This window comes from Phaethon lepturus, unplaced genomic scaffold (genome assembly GCF_000687285.1).
Source record: "Phaethon lepturus isolate BGI_N335 unplaced genomic scaffold, ASM68728v1 scaffold16415, whole genome shotgun sequence".
Taxonomy (NCBI): Eukaryota; Metazoa; Chordata; class Aves; order Phaethontiformes; family Phaethontidae; genus Phaethon; species Phaethon lepturus.
In genome coordinates, this window is record NW_010542806.1 from 44,619 (window position 1) to 62,367 (window position 17,749).

The 17,749-nt window shown below is 39.4% G+C and overlaps 1 protein-coding gene across 1 annotated transcript in view; it reads left to right on the plus strand.

The window, feature by feature from the left end:
* The window catches only part of MTMR3 (myotubularin related protein 3), a 79,304-nt gene that overhangs the window by 44,374 nt on the left and 17,181 nt on the right, over window positions 1-17,749 (plus strand). Inside the window, exons 7-12 of the mRNA XM_010288156.1 lie at window positions 1,159-1,241; window positions 3,631-3,797; window positions 7,728-7,824; window positions 9,337-9,450; window positions 15,854-16,059; window positions 16,274-16,405. Coding sequence (XP_010286458.1) covers window positions 1,159-1,241; window positions 3,631-3,797; window positions 7,728-7,824; window positions 9,337-9,450; window positions 15,854-16,059; window positions 16,274-16,405 — 799 coding nt within the window. The remainder of the gene's footprint in view (window positions 1-1,158; window positions 1,242-3,630; window positions 3,798-7,727; window positions 7,825-9,336; window positions 9,451-15,853; window positions 16,060-16,273; window positions 16,406-17,749) is intronic.

Below are 17,749 nucleotides of genomic sequence, written 5' to 3' on the forward strand. Positions count from 1 at the left end.
TTTAGTTCCGTTTCCTTTTTCCATTCCACTGAAATCAGGTACTTTTTAAGCTGTGGTGCCTGAGTAGAAGCTGTCTTGATTCCTCACCCCAGATCTTTGATTGGAGGTGACCTTCAAGGGCTTGCCCAGAGTCATGTGGAAAGACAGTGGCAGAGCAGGATCTTACAGCCACATCTTGTAAACCCCAAGCCAGAACTTAAGCTGCTGGATCATACTCCTCTGATGGCAAAGCAGATAACAGAGTATTTGAATGTTTCTCTGGTAGCCTTTGTACTGAACGGTCTTGATGGCAGAGGTTTTGTTGCCTTGTGTAATGTTCAGTAGAACCTAATAAATAGTTCGAACAGTTTTACACTTCAAGTTTATTATTGGTATTAGCTAAATTCTCTGTGTTTGGAATTTAGACAGTTATGTATGAGTTGAATACTAACTTAAGACAATAATGTACCTTTGCTTGTCTCAGGTAAGGGTACAAAAATATTAATGAAAACTGGTATTTTTGTCTTGTGGTTTATCTGTAAAGGTATTGGCATGCACTTACACATTTTACCTGATCAAGCTTCTGCTAGTTACGTGTTCCACAAAACATAAGTGCATATAACTACACCTTTAAAAATGAATAATTCAGCATTATTACTCTAAATATGACTGCTTTGATCATGAGTGTTGATCTAAACAGACCAATTGTGTCTTTGCTGGAGAGGAAATATGGAATATTTCCATCTAACAAGCATCTAGACTGCAGCAGTCCGTTAAGGGGGATCTTGCTTAGCAGTTAATTTTTTACACTGACAGCTAAAATTATATTCCCAAGATCCCTAAATGTAGACCTATAAGAGAGAAAGACTCTTCCATGAGAGAGAAGCTTGTGGGTTTCTGCTGCTTTTCCTGCCTTCACATTTGTCACCAGTGCTACAGTCTTCTCAGCTGTTTTCATGTGACCCCTTAAGGTTTTTGGACTATACAGCAATGGAGCTGAAACTACTGATATATGGTACCATACTTCAGAGCTGTTGAAGTGGTTATACTTCTTTTTCTTCATTTTTCTCTCCCTCTTTTCAGGCTCCACGTAGTTCTGTAATAAATCCTTGTGAGATATGCCAAGAAATTAGTGTTAGTGCTGTTTGAAATAAAATTATATTATCTTTTTAATTGCAGGTTCCATTGCAGCTTATAGAAAGTGTTGAGTGCCGTGATATATTTCAACTTCATTTGACTTGCAAAGACTGCAAGGTTATAAGGTATGAATACGCTGAATGTGAATGGGGGGTAACTGCTTTCCACATGCTCTGGACAGCTGTGATGTTTTAAGGAAATGTGTTTTCTTACTTAGTGGACTTATTTTCCGTCAAAAGATTTTCTTTAGTCTGAATTTGCGTATGATAGTTGGGCATTCTAGTAAAGAGGATGGGAGCAAAGATGGTCTGCATTTTTGCTTGCTGTTATACAGTATAGCAGCAAACCTTGGTCTGAGCTGAAGTGGCTGACCTTGATTTTATTCTGAAATTCATAGCTCACTGTGTTTCCCCTGCCTTACCGTTATAATGTATTGCTTCAGTTAGTTATAGGATACAGAACTAGATAAAACCACTGCAACATACACTTCTCGGAAATGTGTTTAATCAAGATTTGGCATTTGGAGGGTTGAGGTGTGGGCTTGTGCAGTTCTGCATGAAACCTTCAGTCTGGACAGCATCAGCCACCCTGCATTTTTAAGAGCTGTGAGGGTACAGTTGCTACTCTTAAGACATAGTAGCCTATTGGAAAAGAAAGTGAGAGAGTAAGGGTAAAGCCAGGTCTGCAATCCCCTCTGTAACCCAGTAAAGCAGATAGCATCATGTGGAAGGGAGTATTTATGTCTGTCCTTCAGCAGACTTTAGAGTCTGCCCTATGAGTCTCTGAGCTACTGTGCCTGAGCTACAGCTATTTCCTACTTTTCTGCTGCAGAAATTAATTTTGATCCATAAACTTTAATTAACAAGAAAGGAACATTTCTTTTTGATTAAATGTTTGCTGGCAGTACCTTTTGTATAATGAAATGAGCCCCAGTCATATCTGAGCACTCAGAATGTTTAACAGGCCAGCTGCTTCCTGAAATGCTGTATTTTGATGAGGACTGATTTTACTTTAGAAGTAATATTTAGTTTAATTTGAATTATTTAACTTCCTCTTAACTTGTAGCTCTTGACATTTAAAAAAGTCACCCTTCCTCTCTACATTAATTTGTTATTTCTCTCTTAATTGTAGAATGAATACAAGTTATTTGTATTTATGCCCTTCCTTACGAATTTCCCTTCAAAATTGTATCTCTGAGAATCAGTAGTTAGTGACACTGACTGTTGGAAGATCGTGAAGCATGGGGCTGAGATACCAGATTTAGAACATGTTCATGTACTTTTCATGAGCGAAGTAGTTTGTCTTTTGAATAATAGGGCTCAAGTGAAGATAGCACTTGTTATTTGCAACACTACCTTTAAAAGAATTTAGAAGGCAAATGGGGTCTTCAGGGTGAGATGTATCTTGTCTGACTATGGATATTTAATAGAGAATTACCCAGTCTAAGCTAGTAGTCTCGGCTTGCTTTATAGTCAATGATGGGAAATAAACACCTCCAGGCTGCAGTTCCTCACAGCTATTTAGACACGTTTCATGAGTTGGACATGTCTCTTTCCACTGAGTGATTTTTAGATATTTGCAGGTAAGGGTAATAAATCCTGCCCTTAGAGAATACAGATGCTATCATTAACTATGAATGCAGTAGAACACAGACTGAGCTGAATGTAAATACTTGATGAATATTTCATAACTATAAAATCTTGAAGAAATCTGTCAGAGCAAAATAAATCACTGATTTTATTTCTACCCTTCTATTTTAAAAGGTCCAGGAATCCTCTTTGAAAAGACAAGCTAATGTAATTTTAATGTACTGCTTTGAAGATTATTTCTCCTGTGCAGGGAATATTCTCACTAGCTGTTGTTAGTCTGTACTGTTAGGCAAAGCTCAGTTTCAAAAACATTATGCTTCCCACCAAGGCCAGAAAGAGAATCTTAGCATATGAGATAGGGGAATAATGTAGGATTTCAGATACTGGAGTTTGTCCTCATTATTCTCAAGTATATTAAACAAATGGATATTTCTCCTATGTCTGATGAAAAATGCATTCTTGTTTATGGGAGTACACTGCATAGATTATAATGCATGTGATGGTTTTGTGAGTTTGCATCTGAGGCCACCAGTCACCAAGCTGCTGTAACGCATTCCTGTCTTTGGCCGTGTGAAAGCTGCAGGCTGAACTCAGCGGTACTGTCCTCGGTTTTTAGTAAACACAGGCATAAGTGTCTCCCTCATTCATGACTAGTAGGGCATGCCACTGGTTTATTCACAATCACAGAACATTGCTTTCCTGCTTACAGTTTTATTTTGACTTCCTCAGTGTGTATTTCTTTACTAATATCCAAAGGTTTCATTTTTACTATCCATTAGTGTGTACATAGAAGCAGAACTAAGTTATTGATAAGATGCTTGTTCCCACCTTTGGCTTTCATAGATCTTTTCATAGTCAGCTGTCAGGTGTATAGTCTGGCATCTTTCACTGAAAATTAATAGATAAATGTTTATTTCTGGGACAGGTGTCAGTTTTCTACTTTTGAGCAATGTCAAGATTGGCTTAAGCGACTGAACAATGCCATCCGCCCTCCTTCGAAGATAGAAGACCTTTTCTCATTTGCCTATCATGCTTGGTGTATGGAGGTATATGCTAGTGAAAAGGAACAGCACGGGGATTTGTGTCGGCCAGGTATGTGGAAACACTTTGGGGACCATCACAAATGCATCGACTAGTAACTGCCCGTTTGCTGAAACCCAGAACTTTCAAAAAAAGTTTAAAACAAATTCAGTCTGTGCTGTTGTAAACCAAACCTGGAAAATTCCAGTATGGGATTTCTTTTTTGTACATAAGTTCTTGCACTTCTTCACCAGCTGGTGAATATACTGTATGTGGTAATTATATAGGTGTAGTATATCTTCATTTACAGCGAGGTCTCCCTTCATGTCTTGCATGTCTGCCACACAGTCCGAGTTTTGTTTTGTCTGAACAAAGGAGAGATTCGCTCCCACCATAGGTACTTTGGGATCAATATGCAAAGCAGTAACTGAATATCCTGAGGAAATTATTGTGGTGGGTTTGATTTAGTCAGTCATGTATAATACTAACAACATTTTGTTCACCATGGCAGCAACTTCCAACCTAAACCATTTTGTATTGATTGTTCCCACGTTTTTTTGTAATTGCCTAGAACAGTGGTCTTCATGGATATTGAGGAGCAGGAGGTGAAGAAGGAAGTTCCTGAGCTGCTCCATTTACAGCTGTAAGACAGCGACCTATTTAGTAAAATATCATCCTTGCTGGAAAGTTTTAGACACCCACAGTGAATAAAAGCTAAAAATTGGGATGCTGGTGGTTATAGCACTTGTTTGAATATAAGGAAATCTGAGTTCCAGGCCCTCTCCAGTCTGAGGCTCTCCACTCACAGTTCACATATCTGAGAAGAGTCCCAGTTAGGTTGAGGAATGTTAGTGTGATTCTGTCCTTGTTACTGCGGCTGGTCTGAGGCTGAGCCAAGACTATAATCTCTTTGGTGCCTGAGGAAGAGCAGTCAACAGGTAGCACGCAGCTGGGAGGAGGTTTTCCTTGGTTCTGGTTCCTGTTCCTGCACTTTACACACTTTAGTTAGCAGTTACTGAAAAAAAGGAAAAAAACCTCTCAGAGCAGTATTTTAAACTCAGGTCTTTTCCCTCCTAACTAAATTCAGGAACTGGAAGATAGCAGACACGTAGATAGCTTGCTAAGTCTCCTTGTAGTCCTTTTCCCTTCCTCACGGCAACAGATGGGCTTCAACCTAACACTAGGTTAGGATAAGAAGCAGCATTTTCCTTTTTATTAACATTTGGCAAGAAAATTTTTTTCTTGTGGGTATGTCTATCAAATACTTTTCTTTAATGTAGTAACTTTCTTCCCTGTAGCTTATTTTTGGCAGTGGATATTCTCCTAAGAGTTGAATTATAGTTGAAATAAATCTATGGGAATGGAATTGAAGAAGTTTAATCCCAAGACACTGTAATTTATTTTTTTACATCCAAGGAGCCCAATATTTGGTAGATATGGACAAAAATACTAAGTTGCTCTACAATCGCACAATATCAACTTCTGGGGAAAAAATGTGAGTTGTTATCAATATATGTAATGGGATATATGATCTGTGGCCCACAAGATCAGCTTTTATACTCAGAGGGCACAAGTTCACAAAATGCATAGCTTTTTCTCTGATTTTGAGAGTTGATTGGGATGCTTTGAAAATATTACCTATCTTGGCTCAAAGCGCCTCTTAAAATACCAGCATTTCAGGAGGTTCGGACAAAATGTAAAGGCTAGGTTTCATTTTGCAGAGGAACGCTTATGATTTCATGACATGCACAGTAGCTGACAAATGAAGAGGGAGAAATGAGAAATCAAACAGAATAGTTCATTTTCATGTAGTTTTATGTGTTTCATTTAAAACCTACTGGCAGTATGCAGCATCGGTAGCTGGGCGATGTTTCCAGTATTCTCATTTGCTATCCAGAAAAGTCCTTAAGGATGTGCCACAAGCTTTATGGCTATTCCTCAAAGCAGCTGGTAATGAAGCCCGCCTTCAGTGCTGCAAGAGCATGCTCCGTTCAATAAAGGGTTTGTTGTTGTTTTAAAAAAAAAAAAAGTCACTGCTAAGGAAGAATGTGACAGAGGTTTTTGGAACGTCTGGCTGGAATGTATTGTCCCAGTTTCACCTCTGCACTTGACAAAGGATCAAAGGGCTCCTCACAGAGCTGCCCATCTCCATGGGCCTGTCCAGCTTTCATAAAACAGGGACTGACGCAGCTGATGTGAGTGGGTGGCTAGAAGATAGCGGGGAAGTGTTGGCAAGCTCCAGTCTAGTTGATCTGGTGATAGCGAAGGCAGAGCAGAACTACAGTGCCTGTGTGATACTGAGACTAGCCTTCTGCAGAAAATGCACGACCCAGGAGGCAGGACTGTTTCTCTTTCATGGTACTGTTGTACCAGTGACATAATGTAAAGGCAATAAATGGTAGGGGTTAGGCCAGGTTGGATGGGTCTTTAAGCAACCTGGTCTAGTGGAAGGTGTCCTGGTCTGTAGCAGGGGGTTGGAACTAGATGATATTTAAGGTCCCTTCCGACCTCAACCATTCTATGATACTATAAGGTCCATAGATTTTTACCTCCATGTGCCTTGAAGAGTGAATATTCTCCATTGGCACTCAGTGTCATTGTCAGGTTTTACCTTTCAAAAAGCAAAAGAATCTCATTATGCAGATCTCTTGCACATTGTCCGTGTTGTAAAGCATGTCTAGATTTGCAAAGTACAACTTTCACTGTGTGGTCTGATCTGTAGGAATGAGTAATGTTCCAGCTTCTCTTTCACAGTTAATTAAGTCCTGCAGTTAGGCTGCTGTCTTTATTCTTAATTTACCTATTTCTCTAGATTTATCTAATTGTTCTGTAATGTCACAGAAAAAAATGTTTGACATGTACATTTACTTCTTTGAGATAAATATGTATCTACATATTTCTTAGATATTGAAAGACCTGAGTTTTTAAGGCTTTTCTGTAGTATACAATGGAAAGATGTAATACTTAAAGCATTAATTTTTCAACAGATTTTTTTTTCCCCAGCTGGGTGATGCTCAGCCTCATGATTTAATGATACAGTAATTTAAAGAGACAAGCAATGGACGGACTTTCAGAATCATTTTATCTAGTGTTGCTCACATGCTCATTAAATTTATCACATTTCTTAGCTCTGTGAACCTGGAAATTTTGTACATTATTCTACATGTTGATGGAGTACCTTCTAATTCTCTAGATTTTCTGTCTATCAGAATAATTGCTACTTATTACCGTTGTATATTTTTCAACTGTATTTTGATACTTTTTAAAAAAGTGTCTAGGAAATAAATAGAGCTCATTCCTGTTCCTTTAATATATTGATCCAGGAATTTGTGAGGATCTTGTGACTGATATGTGTGTCAAACAATCGTTTATGCATTTTATCTTCGTATCTCCACATGACTCATGGAGGAATAATGTCCAATTTACAGATGGCAAACTGAGATGCAGGTTAAATTACGGGGCTTGTCTACAGTCATACAGGAAACCTGTTGCTTAAATTGCATACTAAATGGAGATTGCCCAAGTTTCAGACAACATTCCATATAATACCCCTTCATGTATCGGTTGGACCTGAGCTTCACATTCTTCTCGTTGATACAAAATTATTCTGAACTTCAGAGAATAAAAACTACTAGCGTTTTTCCTCTGAGGCTGCTGATGGATCTAAATTGCTTTTACTGATGTGCTTGGTTCCGGTCTGCAGCATTATTGTTTCTTGCATGAATTTACAGAAGCTGGTCATTTCAGAGAAAAAGTCCGTGACGGACTTCAGCACTTCTGCAGAGTTGACCGGGGAGAGCCATCAGTACAAGCTGTGGTTCTCCTGATGCGGAATTCCAAAACAGGGTTGTGAAATGTAGGTGGTGTTTTTGGACTGTTCCTTTCCCTTTCCAGTTTTTAATAAGTAAGAGCGCAGCGGTGGTTTTTCTCTAACTATTTTGAAAGGTAGGAATCTTACTACTTATTTTGCATTTATTTTCTCTCTCTGCTTTTGATACCCAGGAGAACATGTAACTTCAAGGTTTAAAAATGAAGTCGAACGGATGGGTTTTGATATGAACAATGCCTGGAGGATTTCCAACATCAATGAGAAGTACAAGTAAGTTATGTGGGCTGCTGATTCACAGCCAAATGGCATCTCAAGACACTGATTTTGTTATAGCAAATTACTGGAACTTTTCCAAGTTCTACAGTTCCTAATAAGGGATGATTAGAATTATGATTTTTTTGCTGTTTTATAGAAAAAATGTGCTTTTAATATATTATTTAATATTTTACTAGTTGCTACATTTTTTGTAGGCTTAGAAATACCAGATTTTGATGTGCTTCTTAGAGAATAAGCATTCTAATGGAAGAAGGGGAAACCTTAAATAAGCTGAGTAGAGTATGACTGAACTTTTAAAAAACCTTTTTTTAATTGTGTCTTATTCTCTTAACTTATGACGAAGACTTGTATTTTTTTAAAAAAAGTTGGTTTGGAAGAGTTAAGCTTGTAGATCCTGAAAATAAGAAAATTCATCACTTTGTGGTGACAGCATAGACAAATGTCCTTTTCTCTAGCTGCTGGAGCAGAGGAGGGTGTTCCTCCATTGAGGGTTGGTAGGACAGAGTGTACTGGCTGATCCCTAATCCAATTCAGAGCAAACCCAGCAGTAACACTTGGTGATGAAACGTGTTTCATTGCTTTGTCTTTGCAGGGCAATGACTTGCAGCTGGTAGCTGGTGTCACCACAAGAAGAATATCTGTCTTGGTCTCAAAATCTAGGGAAGAAAAAATGGCTATCCCTTACATATTTAATACTAAAGAAAAAGGAAAAAAACTTCATATGTCATATGGAAGCAGAAAACACAAACTAATCCTTTCCTCCTTGTGGCCAGCGCTTAAGAAAGAGCATTTTTCAGGAGGATTGATATATTTTTCTGAGTAGAATGGTCTTAGACACGTGTTCATGTCTGTCCTTGTGGAGTAAATGCATCTCTTTAAGGGGATGGACTGGGGATGAACTAGTTTGTGGTTCAGCAATATATTGCACTCACTCTACTGACTGCTTGCACTGTTCTCATTGGCAGTCATGACTTTATTAGTTATATTGTGGAGTAGGAGGCAGAAGAAAGCTTCAGTTAGCCAGTCAAACATGTCAGTGCACTCAGATTCCTGCCTTCAGCAAGGGTTGATGAGCCAATTTACTTTTTCCACACTTACACAAGTTTTCTGTCTTGAATCCAGTAGCCCAGGGTGGCTCTGCTTCTGTATTTGGTGACCCAGAAATTGAGTGGCTAATTCTTTAGCATTGAGATGTGGAATTTCTTTTCTGTGGTCCAGTTTATTTCAGCAGCTGGAGTTAATCGCCTATGTGTGAATTTCCTGAGAAAACACCAGCTTGAATCTTCTAATTCTGAAGTGCAGTTATATACCTCAATGTTCACAGTGCTTTTTGTATATGCAGAGGAGTTTATTAACATACATTGAAACAGGAAAATTTTGTTAAAAATGGCAGTTTGCTGAGATGAACAGCTGTCAGGTTGCTTATAGTGCTTATTTGTGTGTCTGGGAAGTGTGCAACTGCTCTGTATTGCTTACGTTCAACCCTTTGCACCACTTTTCTCACAGGCTCTGTGGTAGTTACCCCCAGGAAATCATAGTTCCTGCCTGGATCACGGATAAAGAGCTAGAGAGTGTGGCAAGCTTTCGATCCTGGAAGCGTATCCCTGCTGTTGTGTACAGGTGAGGCTCTTGCAAGTGGAACAGCTTTCACCAGGCTGTAAATGGGGTGTTCTAGCAGATAAAAGCTGAAATAAGTTGTAACTGGGAATCTTGGCCTGATAATGAAGAATGTTCAGGCTCTTCTGGGCCCCAGATGCCCTCTCACAGAGCCTGACAGACTTTAGAAAAAATGTTAAAGGTATTTTAAAATAATTTTTTTTTAATTTATTCAAAGTAAAGAGAAGTCTGGCTTGCATCTTGCTATATTTTTGCATGTATAACGTGATGTGGAGGGATCCTGCATGAAGTCCCAGGACCTGCTAGGGTAGAGTTGGAGAACTAGGCTTGGAAGAAGCCACTAAAACCTGGCAGGATCCGCTCCATGCTGCTGGTGGAGTGGTACGGAAGCTGACCCACCCTGGGACTCTGTCTTGGGTGAGGTCCTGTTATTCCACTCCAGAAGGATCCCAGAAGTGGTGCAGGGAGCAGCGCCTCAGAACCAAACACAAACCACCCTAAGGGTTTAGATATCAAACAAGGATGACGGGGCCCCTTGCGTGAGGAAGAGCTCAGAGCTGTACTTAACTGACAGCAAAGTATGACCTGTTAGGCCTGACAGCTTGGCGTCTTTGTCTCTGTTTGCTACCTGTGTATGTATTGTTTTATACTTATTTAAAACTCCAAGAATGTGTGAGACAGCAGCACATACTGGCCCTCATCAAGCCATAAACTTCTATACATTCACTCTGAGTGGGAATAGTGGTTTGTAGCTTTTAATTCCAAACACATTATGTGCGAGCACTCAGCATTTGCATCTCCTGCAAGTCATTCCTAGGGCAGTCACCTCAGTTAAGACTGATTATTTTTTTTTGACATGAATATGAAAAAAAAGTGAGATGAAAACACCAACCCAGCTGAAGGAATGATAAATGGCATCTCTGGCTAGGTATTCCTTTGATTTTTCTCTAATTGTCATCTGGCTCATACTCAGACTACGGTATAAACAAGGACAAATCCCAAAATTATTTAAGGGAGATATAAAAAACAAATTACAAAAGAATATATGTGTTAGCCCTAGATAGTTTTAAGCAGACAGTCTGTTCCTTAGAGTCCAGCAATTCTTCATAACAAAATTGCTTTTCTGAGATACTGGGTTTTGGCAGCTGCTTTAGTAAGAAATATATTTCAGCATCTGTTTTGTGTTTGGTGTTTGTGGGCTTTTTTCCAAATATTTTGGAACCTGTCATTTAATACCTTGGCCACTTCCCTGGTGTAGTTATCCTCCCATAAATGTTTAAGATATCTTTAAAAAAAATCAGATGACAAAGGGATTAAAAAGATAATGAATACTGATAATTCCATTAAGTCTGCCCAGCCACCCGTTCTTTCTAAACAGACAGAAAGGAAAAGCTGTTCTCGGAGTGACAACCGAAACGCAGAGATCGGTAAAGTTGACAAATTCATACGGCCTGAGTTGGAGGAGCAAGTGTACAAGAATTAAGAGCAGGCCACAAAACGTTATTTATCTATCTTAAGAGTTCTTGTTCGTGAAAAAAGAACAAATTAGCTTGTGGCAGCAGACCATTATCTTTCAATCCTCCTATCTTTTCTTCTTTTTCTTCCAAATAATAAAGGGGTTAACATAATCTCTTTCTGAATGTTAAGGAATTGCTCTGTCCTCTGTTCAGCTCTGAGGGGGAAAGAGGGCTTTCCAGCATATGCTTATTTCTTGAGACTCGAGGTATTTTATTATTATGGTAATACATATAAGTATGTATATTGTCTGTATGCATGAAAGGGAATATATATGGCTTCGTGTTCAACTTTTGAACACTGCATTTCAGGCCACGTTGTGCCTCTTGTGCAGTTGTCGCATAATTGGGGGACACCTCACCTGTAAGCACGCTTAACACAGGGAAGCATCCCTCCTCCTTCCGTCACTACACAGGAGAAGGAAATCGCTTTCTCCACATTCTTGGGAACAGCTTGCGTTCTGGGGGATTTATGGGAGAATGATTCAAATGTTCAAAACCAAATGAAATTGTTTAATCCCTGGCATTCCACTTTGTGTGGTTCTGATGAGACTGTGTATGTTAAATGACTACATAGTTTTTAGTTTGTAATCTTAAAATCAGTGGGAGAGGTTTTTTCTCTTTTGATTTCTTTGTTTCCTATCTTGACATTTAGTAATAGATCTTTTCAAGACATCCAGTTCATCATTCTGCGCTCAGAATGAAAATCCCATCAGCTGGTGGTTGATGATCCGTATGATTGGAAATCCATGTATAGTTTTCTTTCTATATATGTTGCCATAAAAATAGCTTTTTTCATACTTTTGGGGGAGTAGGGGACAAAACCTCATTCATCATTTTTTATCTGTTGGAGATGATTTGGGGACTATTAGTTTTGTTATTGATCACACTTTAAAAATCTGCGCTTTGTGCTTTACCTCAGGGGAAAAAAGTAATAAATTATTTTTTTAAAACTTGTTGAATAACTTGTCTCATACTGAACACTGGGACAGAGAGACCAGAGACACAGACACTTGGCAACAAAAAACTCACTGTTGGTGTAAAGCATTCAAGAGCTGTGACAGTGTGCACAGGCTTGAAAAGCTGAGCGGGCTGAATTCAGAGGCAGGCTTCAAAAATACTCAGTTGAAATTGGAATTGTCGGGAGCATTGCTTCTAATTTATGATGAGAATTCTAGAAACATCTCACACCCAGCTTCTGCAGTTCTCCTGTGTTTACAATTTTTTAAAATCTAGACACATATTTATGTAGATAAATCTGGCCTGTAATGTGGTTTTTGTAGCTTATCTTTTTTGGTCCCAGAAGGTCAATGTTGGGGAGAAGCCTTTTTGGATTTTGTGGCAAGATGATAGAGAGGACTTTGTACATGATACAGTCCTAAACTCATGAGAACCTAATTGGAAATTAGCTGCATTGAAGGGGCCCTTCTGTCTCGCCCACTGCTGAAGGTGATTACCCACGTGGGCAGCGTGTCTGCCAGCCTGGGAAGTAAAGGTAAACCAAAAATTGCCGTGTACCATGCTTGCTGAATTATATTTGTGAATTGCAGCAATGATTTTTTTTGTTCCAAGTACTCGTAGTTAAGTAATGCTCTGAAGGGGAACTAGTCAAACCTTCGTTAGTCCTCCCTACCTTTGCAGTTACAAGGACTTGGTGGATTTATTGTTGTACTCAAAAGGTTGCTTGAACACGAGGAAGATGCAGCATGTGCAGAGGTGTACCATACATCATACAGTCGTACGATGCTTTATGAAGGGCTTTACAGCTACCTAATGGTGATTTACTATTCTGTTTCTGCAGGGAGGCTGCATCTCTAGAGGGTTAGGAAGTTTGCAGTGGAGGGTTTGCTTTAATTTTTTTTATCTTTTTTTGGTTACTGAGATCCGAGTGACACCATCTTATCCCCAGTTCTGTCTCTAGGGACCTCGGGATCACACTTGAACTATTTGCTATTTTTTGTTCCTGTGGCCGGTCTGGTTGGAATGAGTGTGATTCCTGAGACCTCCAGCATTACTGTAAATAGAATTGTTTGATTTCTGCTGGTACATCTGAACGTTGCATATTTGTGCAGCCTTAGGAGTGTTAGCTTCGCAGCTATCAATGAACTCAACTTTTGGCCTAATGATTCTTTATTTGTGGTATAAATGGGAGGCAAAAACCTGGAGATTAAAATATACCTGTTTAGGAACCTGTGAAAATGATTCTGCAGGCAGGTAGTAATGAAATCTGGGAGAACAGATGGAAAAATAAATGAACTTATCCGAGTGTTCAAAATAGATTTCTTACCTGTATAATGATGTTTTATTTTCTGTCGTCATTTGTGCAAGCATAGCAGGAAACTGGGTTGGCCTTTTGGTGATTGGCACGTAGGTTTTGCTGAACTAATTTGATATCAGTAGAGCTGTTTCTGGAAGGCTATTTTGTTTCAGCAGAAATACATTTTACTTTGCAGTCGGCTGGCACCTGGTGTAAGTGCCGTGGCATTCAGATTGCTTTTCCTTTGGTTCAATTAACGCAGTGTGTCAGTTGCTTCCTCTCTGTGAAAGAATTTTATGTGAAACAATTACAAAAGAGCTACGAAAAATACTTAAAATACCGTATCGCAACCTATTTTATAATTTCAAGTTTTTGCAGCAAGGAGTGTTAACCCGAGGAAAGTGGAGCTTTTGAACGAGGAGCAGGAGGCAGTTGCTGCCGCCGGCTGCTGTGCCCCGCGGTGGCTCTGCAGGGGTTTCGGGGCCCTGACAGCTCTGGCACCAACTTATAAACCAGCTTGTCACACCTCCCTAAACATGTATTAGAGTGAGAGGGGGGGAAAAAAGTTAAATGTATAGGTTTGGGTAGGCTTGCTTCCTGTTCAGGGCTGTCCAAGTTGACTTTAAGTTTGCTTAAAGATTCAGCTAACCCTCACCATTCTGTGCAGTTGCCTTGTTCGAGGGAATTAAGCAACTCTTGGTTGACATGAAGCTGAGATGGCCAGTTTGTTTGCAGGATAACTCTAAAATCCTTTGCTGCATTGTAACGTCCAGGAACTGTAATTGGTGTGTGCATACTTTATAAATACTAGGTTCTAGTGGGACTCCTGAGCAAGAATGGCATCGCTGAGAGGGATGTATATCTGCAGGCCATTTAAATAGAGACGAACAGTGTTGGATAAGTGATAGGATATTTCAGATGGGACATGAGGCAGGCAGTAAACATTTCTAGGTGTCCCATTCCTCAGCATCATTGACTCACTGTGTGGCCCGAGAGAAGTTGTGGCTCTTCTCTGCTTTGGCTGCTCCACCTTCAGCTCTTCATCCCGACAGCTGGGCTTCCTCTCCTGCCATGGCTGAGGTCCTCTGAATTCAGGGCACTGCTAGTCAAGGTCAAGGAGAACATGGTTAATGCCAGATGTAAACACTTCAGCAAATGGGGAATTACATTTCTCTTGGCAGCAGTGGGATGTGCCGGCATGGAGGCAGTAAGTGAAATTACAGTGGTAATATGTTTCAGCACTCTTTTTTCATAATAGATTAGAGGGGAGCTTTAAAATCTGTTTTGGAGTATGTTTGCAATAGTTGAATACGTTTTAATTCTTTCAAATCTGTTCTTTGTGTAGTACAAGAAGCTAGGTCAAATTTAAGAAAATAACTAATAAATCTTCAGGCATTTAAAAAAAATCTGATTTTTTTTTAAAATGTTGCTCCCCAGAAGATAGCTACGTTCAAATTAAGCTGTTCTCCAGTTATCTTTCTGACATTTTTTTTATTGATAGACTCATGTCTGTACTCCATATGCCAGTCTTCTGAAGTTTTATCAGTATATAGAGTGCTTGCAATTTATATCACGTTTTAGAAGAAAACTATTCTGTTAATAAACAGTATTTCCTTTTTCTATTTAGGTGTCTGTAGCAAAATTTACTTGCTTGTGGACTTTGTTATTTACCAGCCTGGCAATACACTGGTGCTTACACTTAAGAGCTGCTGTCGCTCTTCATCAGCTCCTTGGTGCTCTTCTAGATACGGTCGGTGTTTGAGAGGCAGCAGATGAAACACTACCCAAAGAGGGTCAAGAAAAGAGGGATGGAGAAGACCCACACATAGAGGAGAAGCTGAAAAGGGGAGGCAGAGCCGCTCCTTTCCAACAGATGCTAATACTGAGCTTCAGAATGAGTAAAATTGCCGAGATTTAGCATCCTGAGATGCGAAAGGCTCTTTTCCTTTCAGCTAACAAAACAATACCTAAAATAGCCGGGTGTCTAGATACGGTTCTGCAGAGTTCAAGGGCTGCCGCCTCTGATTTGCGAGTGATGCCTAGAAACGGATACCGCTGATGTATGGGAGTAAGGGTTTGGGTTACCATTAGACATCATCAGACAGAAGGCATGTCAAATTCTGACAGTATTTCCTACCAGAATTGTAACATTCTTCAGATTCAATTAGTGTTATGTTTTGATTTTTAAAATCTCGTCAAAAAGTGAACTGTGGTTTTACTCCTGTTTTCTAGCTTTAAAATTAGCATGAGTTCAATTGAACTTTCCTGTTTACTCTGGTATTACAGCAGTAGACCTGACTATCCAGCAGGTGTTGAATACCTCTTTATGCCTCATCTGCTGTTCCAAAATGTTCCCCAGCTTTCACTGGCCAACAGGCAACAATATTGAGCAAGAATATACTGACGTCAGCTTTGACTTTTACCTTTCAGTGACTGTGTGGTCACACTCAGCATTTTGAAGGGAAGCACGTGGAATACGTTGCCACTGAATCACAGGTTGAAGATAACTGCTGAGTGATAGGTTCCTGGCAGGAATTAAACTACTGGAGTGCACCACTTAATTTTTTCATGCCCTCTGTGTTTTTCATCCTGATTCTTCAAGTTACGCACTGCTATTCTTTTTATTCTTTTTCAGGCACCAGAGCAATGGAGCAGTTATCTCCCGCTGTGGACAGCCCGAGGTCAGTTGGTGGGGCTGGAGGAATGCAGATGATGAACACCTTGTCCAGTCTGTAGCCAAAGCCTGTGCCTCGGATTCGAGGTCCAACAGTAACAAATTAATGAATGGTAATTGTTCGAGAGACTTTGCCAATGGAGGGGACCTCTCTGATGTGGAATTTGGTAAGTTTCTCGCTGATCCTTTTATGGAAAGGGCAGAGCTTTATATAAAAGCTTATCTCTTATAAATGTACTGTAACAGATTCAATCCTCTGTATTCAGTCAGGCATCCTCCGGTTTCTCTGTGCCGTGCATGTGTGTTGTGTGACTTGAGTGAATTGTTGTTGTAAACAATGTCAGAAGTATCCTTTTACTTATTGCCTATCCTCTTCCCCAGATTCCTCAATCTCTAATGCTTCGGGAGCGGAGAGTTTGGCAATACAGCCTCAAAAGCTTTTGATCTTAGATGCACGATCTTATGCAGCGGCTGTGGCAAACAGAGCCAAAGGTGGAGGCTGTGAGTGCCCAGGTAAGCAGTGCTTCTCAGGTTTCTATGAAGTTAATCAAAAGGATTTGTTCCAATATAATTACTGATAGGCTTCAGTACTGTATACTTAACAGGCAGTGTGGATGCAGGTACTATTCATCTATATGAAAGTTCTAGATGGTTGCAGCTATCCCACAGCCCTTCAAAAGGACAGGTTTAACTGTTAATTAAGTCTGTTTCTCAGACCATAAAACCAGCTGGTAACAGTGTTCAGTAAATGCTGAACTGTGTGGAATATGCTGATTAGCTTTCCTGTGCTGAGTCAAATATATAAACTAGAGCGAGACAAAGGTGTCCAGTGTGCTAATGTCTAAAAAAGCCCAAACTGAACAAACTTGTAAAAATCCACTAACTGTAGAGGGTGAGAATATTCTGGAATGGTTGTGCAGAATACAACTTTTCAGCAATTTCTCAAAAGCTGAAACACTTTTCAGTATTTATATAATAACCCAAAGCAACTGAAATCCTGAGTTACCTCGCATTTGTAATATGCTTGTGATTATCGCTTTTTGTGTTCTTTGGCACTTGTAAATTGTTGGTATTATAAACAAGATATTATTTTATGGTCACAATTGGATGTGAAATGCAGCCTGTTAAGATTCCATGGGTGGAAAGTCTAGAAAAAAAACCACCAGACAGAAAAACTATAGATAAGATAACAAAGGCTATTTTGACCATATATTCTTGTTTTGGTCTTTGCTGCAATAGCACTTTGATATGTAGCCACCAGTAAGAAAAGGTGAATTTTCCATTTAACACCTCAAAACTACAAAATAACTAATCAGAGAAAAATTTCAAAATGGAAAAGCAGAGTATACAGGAACTTTAACTTTCTTCCTATATATTGGTTCTTGAATTCTTGGTAGAAAATTTCCAAACAGCTTGTCACCTTCAATAATTTGACCTGCATTAAGTGTTTCCTTTTTGATGATAAGTTTTTTCCAGGTATTGCCAAGTTTGTTTCATTCTCTCTGTATAAAAATCTCATGTGCTTTATTTTGTATGTGACATAATTCTGTAAAAAGACAAAAAAAAAGCTTAAATTGTCTGATACTGTCAGTCGCTTCTGAACTGCACTTACACAGTCCATCACTAACAGGATGGTCTCGTTTGGGCCAGAATTTGTTGGGCTGATAAACAGTTAAGAAATCAAATGATATAAAGCATGCTCTTTTAAGAGACTACTGCATTTTCTTGTGCAAGCACTCAACGTCCAATAGTCTGAATACTGATTAGTTTTTTTCTTCATGTAGAAAAGGTCTTTTTGGCTGTCATGTCATCATCTTTGTGCAGACAGAAACATCAGGGCAGAGGAAAACTAAATCT